Source organism: Perna viridis, chromosome 7 (genome assembly GCF_037379345.1).
Source record: "Perna viridis isolate PV_CMFRI_1.1 ecotype Kerala chromosome 7, ASM3737934v1, whole genome shotgun sequence".
NCBI lineage: Eukaryota > Metazoa > Mollusca > Bivalvia > Mytilida > Mytilidae > Perna > Perna viridis.
The window spans coordinates 6,277,300-6,283,168 of NC_142451.1; the positions used below are offsets into that span (position 1 = coordinate 6,277,300).

General features: G+C 30.4%; 1 protein-coding gene across 1 annotated transcript; it reads right to left on the reverse strand.

Annotated features, from left to right (window-relative positions):
* Positions 1 to 1,216: 1,216 nt before the first annotated feature.
* LOC148611096 (uncharacterized) lies at positions 1,217 to 2,961 on the reverse strand. Its single transcript, XM_088595214.1, has 3 exons — positions 2,764 to 2,961; positions 1,867 to 2,234; positions 1,217 to 1,334 (listed from the first exon to the last, which is right to left on the reverse strand). Exons 1-3 carry the CDS (start codon positions 2,842 to 2,844, stop codon positions 1,217 to 1,219), a joined length of 567 nt encoding a protein of 188 aa, XP_088451340.1. The 5' UTR covers positions 2,845 to 2,961.
* Positions 2,962 to 5,869: the final 2,908 nt, after the last annotated feature.

Sequence of the window (5,869 nt, forward strand, 5' to 3'; positions counted from 1 at the left end):
ATTTTTATAAGTGAAAAAGTAAATTTATTATCTTTATTGATGTATCCACTATCGCCTAAGTCAAAGTACAAGGTAAAACTACTATTGAGGGGTAATAAACATGGGGTAAAGAACAAACAATGCCACTTGGATTAATGTGCAAACATATACCAGTAATAATTGATTAGTAATAATACTTAAATTTATGAGTACAGAAATACATTAACAATAACATATAATATATCAAGTTATATTTTGAAATATACATTTTAAGCTGATTTCTTATTTGTTAACATGTTTAGATATAACTGCCTGTCCATATAACTTGATATTGATCTCCTTCCTTTCAAAGGTAGAATGTGACACCATAATTGTTGGGATAAAAATATACTCAAAATTTAAATATTCATTAAACATTGTATTTGTATTTGAAAACTTTCCTCCAATACAGACTTTTGTATATTTTATCATACAGTCCATTTATCAAATAAAATAATCTTTTATCAACATATTAGCTTAAATTGTAAAACTGTCAATTTTCGGTTATGATCAACTGTGCACCATGGGCACTGAGGTTATTTCAATTAGATCCAAAAAAAATATTACAGTCATTTATTACAATTTAAGTACCACAATTAAATGACTAAATCATTAAAAAAGTTTGATGACATCACAGTCATTACTAAATTTGGTCTATGAGATGATAAAAAAATTGCTATCTAATCATAAATTAGAGGTTAAATTATTATAAAATAAATTCAATTTTATAGACAAAACGTTTAAGTGAGTGTAGCCCATCTTCTATACACTTTGCAAATAGATGTCACTTTTCTGAAATAAAAAAAAAAGCAAAAGCATTAAAGTAAAATTGATGTCATTACTGGAATTAGACTACTACAATTAAGGTTTAAAAAATAATACGAAGATAGATATTGCATTCCTGACACTGGAAGGAAAATACAAATTCAGATACAAATAAACCATGATGCAGGTAAGTTAAAAAAAATAAATCTGAATAATTGTATAAGTACCTTGTAATTTTCAACAAAAAAAAAAAAAAAAAAAAAAAAAAAAAAAAAAAAAAAAAAAAAATTAATTAATACATTATAAGAAACGTTCATGTACAAGCATAAGAATACTTCAAAACATTTGTTTGCAATAGAAAATTCCTCCCTACAATTTGTTTTTAAAATACGTAAAAATATTATGGCTAAACTTAGGTCAGTAAACTATTATATTACCTTGAAAACACCTGGTCGACATCCTCATGGGTATGACCCACCATCAGAAATGACACCTTTATTTTTTCAAACACACCTATTTCCACTAACATGCAAAGAAATCCAAATACATATCTGAAAACAAAATGTACCCATCATGTAAACTTAAGCCCCAATTATTGAAATGCATGTAGAAGGTCTTATGGATTTAAAGTTGCATAGTTGTTAACAGCACAACATTATGTAGGTCATCAGGCCTTTCATTAAGAGGCGGTACCAGGTAATTTTACTAATTAAACTACTGAAAGGTACCTCCACAATTTTAAAATTTCATACATTTTTATAAAACAAAATGATGAAAAGTACCTCCTGCAAAACCAAAGGTACCTGCATTGCAAAATGCAAAAAAAATAATGAAACCCATTGGTCATCTAATAACCTGCAGCGTTTTTGGAATCAAGCAGCCATGGAGTAAATGTGTAACACATCAAGAAATGTGTCATCATTTATTATGCTTTACATTAGTGATCCATATTCATGCTCCATTGATTGTCAAATGTGGAAAAACTTCTGAGATTACAATTATTTCAGTGTAAAGATCAATTCCTGTTAAAAACAATGCTCTATCAATTATATTGTGTACTGTAGTTGACAATACTATACAAACCTGTTCTTGTTTTGTCCAGGACAATTATCCATCTGTAGATATAAAGTTTTCGGCAGATTGTCCAGCATGAGAAGGCAATGTAAAAGTATGCTCATGGTCAAGTCACTTCCATGTGACCATTGAAAGTAATAAAAAAACCCATATGTTCCTACTCCATGTATGATGACACCAACTAAATAAATTCTTAGCTTCCACATCTTATACATGGATTTGCTTTCATACATAAAGTGAGGCAAATTGGTCTTGGCTTGGTCGATTGCGTCAACTATGATTGACATGTATTTTTGAGGGTTGGCTTTGGCTTTTTTGGTATGTTTATAATAATTCTGCCTCTCAGCACTGAAAATTATAACAATACTTAATATAATCTACTATTCAATGCATAACTGGTTATATAAATGTGTTCTTGATATACCTGTATTTCTCATCCATTATATTGATTATTAAAGTCATGTTTAGGAAAACCTTGGAATAAATTTTTACAAGGTTAAACAAAAACACAAAATTTCCTCAAAATCTGATGATTTTTCACCCAAAACAGAAGTGATTAAAAAAGTAGTATATTTCAAGACAAAAGATTGAGAAAATATAAATATCAATTTCCATGCAAGAATACTTAGCAATTGAACATAATGGGGGATATTACTATGCTTGTTAAATGATAATTAAAAGTCAGTCATACAAGAATACAAAAGTACGGTAGTAATTGTTCTTATGTTGTTGTTACACAATGTTTAAGATAAAAAAGAATGGATATGGCGAAACACAAAAATACACCTGATTGTAACACCTAATTACATAATATCATATACTTTCATAGATCACCCAGTTAACATTTATTCATCAACTGCTTCACGGCTCATAAAACATCATCTTTGACTTTTAAATAATTTTTACCTTTGAAATGGCTAAGTATGAAATATATGTTCTCCATATTTTCATGAAATGGCTTTCTGACACTGTATCCTGGTCCTCCATCTCCTGTTTGTAAATACCATAAACATGTCTTTTGGTAAGACATGGGAGCAGATACAGTTGCAGTTTGTTCGGTATTTTCTCAAAATATGTGTCACCAAAACGTTTTTGCCAACTGAGAGCAGACAGGGTTTTTCCGGACAAAAACCCTTTCTTCTGTCCAGCTTTGTCCAGTTCAAAATAAGATTTTTCCAATGCAATTTGTATTGTGTTTGCTTTGACAACACATGACATCCATTATGCTTAACTATGGCAACCTAACCGACGTAGCTAACAACCTCGCATTTCATTGGACAACTGATGTCTGTAGCAACTGTAAAATTTAAGGCTTCAATGGGGACATTGGTGTCCAGAATATTTTAAATCACTTTTCCACATTGAACAATCTTTTATAAATTGAATAATTGGAAATAGTTTACTTGTTGGACCAATAAAATAATTGAAATGCGAGACATAGTACAATTATCACACATTACACCATATAAAATCTTAATCAGATTTACGTATGAACAAAGCGAGAATATGCGTCAGGCATAGTACTTGTTGATTCCTACCTAAAGTTTGTTAACATATTTCCAGATATACATGTATTGATTTTATGGAAAATTGTATCAGTATTTTTAAGTTCTTATACTTGACGGTTATGAGATTAAGGTGGAAAATCTAAGACATACATATATTATAAATGAGAATTCCATGGGAAGTAAAAAAAGTCACAGTGTGCTAATATTGATGCTTAAAAATGAAAGTCATATTATGTTTTGAATTTAACTTACCAAGAAATTGTTTTCCTTATAGCATAAAATGTACTTTTTGGAATGCCTAGAATAACAAGCCATGCTATAAGACAGACTTACCAACCATAAATTGAAAATAGACTTTTCCGTCTTCTGAAAAAAACTATAAATCAAACAAAAAAACATGTTATATATGCTATGACATAACATAAAACGCTCTGGGTGAAGCATCATAAATATTGTAGTTCCAAAGTTATTAATATATACATCCTACAGTGTACATTGCATGTGTGTGAAATATATAAAGTTTGTTGTAAATTGGCAATGGGTTGGCTCAGAAACTGATTTCAAAATCAACCAAATTGCGCTCAAATTAAAGAGATATCTCCCTATTTTTTTCTGTAATTTGAACAGGTCAGCATATTTGCCATAAGTTTAATTTGCGACAGTTTAAAGGAAATACCTTCCTTTTAAAAAAGTGGAGACATTTGTTTTATTTTGTATAGTAGACATGAGTATTTGTTACATTTCCATACACATTTTACCTCATGGTTTGAAATACATGTATGTAAAGAATCAAAATTTTTAACATTTTCATATCTGAACTGGAGTAGAACAACTCTCACGCACCACAATTCTACTACAATTTTATTTTGGGTTAAGTGGTAGTCATTTCATATTAACTAACTAAATCTCTGCTAGAGTGTGGTTGAGGACAGAACCTTTAATTGGAGTTTGATCCATACAGTTGGATTGTTTCTAAAAACACATATAACATATCAAACAGACATGCATATGTTTAAAGTACATATATAACATCGGAATACAGTCAAGGCCGTAGCGCAGGGGGTGCTATGGGTGCAATTGTACCCCCGTTTTGAAAAAAAAGAGTTACATCTTAGCCTGTAAGAGAAATCATACCAGATCAGTAAAATTGCTTATTAATCATCAGTTTGCACCCCCATTCAGAAAACTTGGCTATGGCCCTGGTAGTACATTATATAAGGTTATATACTCAGACCTGGATACTAAATCCTGTGTCTGAATAGTGAATTTTGAAATTTCCTATTCTAATTTATGTAAGAATCAATTTTCCATCATATCAAGTTAGAAAACAGGGGGGGGGGGGGTCATAAGGTCACATGAATATCAGAGTAATAACATTAAATGATTAATTTTGAAATGACACAGTACCTGGATGTATAACATTAACCACTATTTAATTGAATTTTCAGTTCCATTTTGAAGGGACTTCAACTGGACTAAGATTGTTAAGGTGCAGGTTCACTGCAGATGGCTCCAACTTCTTGTAAGAATTAGAGGGATCAGCTTCAAATATAAGCTTCATTGAAGCTCTGGAGAAATATGGAATAAAGAGAAGAAAGAGCCCAAAAGGGTCACATGAATATCAGAGTAATAACATTAAATGATTAATTTTGAAATGACACAGTACCTGGATGTATAACATTAACCACTATTTAATTGAATTTTCAGTTCCATTTTGAAGGGACTTCAACTGGACTAAGATTGTTAAGGTGCAGGTTCACTGCAGATGGCTCCAACTTCTTGTAAGAATTAGAGGGATCAGCTTCAAATATAAGCTTCATTGAAGCTCTGGAGAAATATGGAATAAAGAGAAGAAAGAGCCCAAAAGGGAGAAAAATAGCTCCAATTAGAATTGCAGAAGAATTTGAACCTGTATAATTAGCCCCAAAGAAAGATGGAAATCTTGTTAAGATCAAGGAAAAATTTGTAGGTATGTATAACTTTTATAAAGCAGAAGGGTAAAATCAGTGAATGACTTTTAACATTAAATTACTTTCGAACAATTTTACCCTTAAGATAGATAATACCTATTTCACTGAGCATATTTTTTTCAACGAATTTATAATGTTTGGAAAAAAATTAACATAGAAAATTGAATGGTAAAATAACAAACGCTAATCGTATAAAGCCTCTTCTAAGCAAATATTTGTCATGCTTTTAGCCTTAAATGCCATATTTAAGGTACAAAAACTAGTTATTGGACTACAGGTCAACATAAATAATACTATGTGATAACAGGATGCCATTTCTTTGTTAAGAATGTTTTTTTAGAATATAGCCCATTTAAGTATATTAGGTAGAAATTCCATATTACGCTTCTTATATTAATCTTTTAGGCCAGCATAAAGTAAATATCCATTTGCTGAGACAGGCCTCAAAGGAATTTAGGTATGTAAATCAAGGAAAGATGAAATTGGTTTTTTATTAAAGCTTATACTATATATGCGATTGTCATAATATGTAAT

Excerpts from the sequence above, each read along its gene's own strand:
- LOC148611096 (XM_088595214.1), bottom strand. The coding sequence starts at position 2,844 with ATGGAGGACCAGGATACAGTGTCAGAAAGCCATTTCATGAAAATATGG. Across the intron at positions 2,235-2,763 it reads CATACTTAGCCATTTCAAAG|ATTATATTAAGTATTGTTAT; the intron begins GTAAAAATTATT and ends ATTGAATAGTAG. Across the intron at positions 1,335-1,866 it reads CCTGGACAAAACAAGAACAG|ATATGTATTTGGATTTCTTT; the intron begins GTTTGTATAGTA and ends TTTTGTTTTCAG.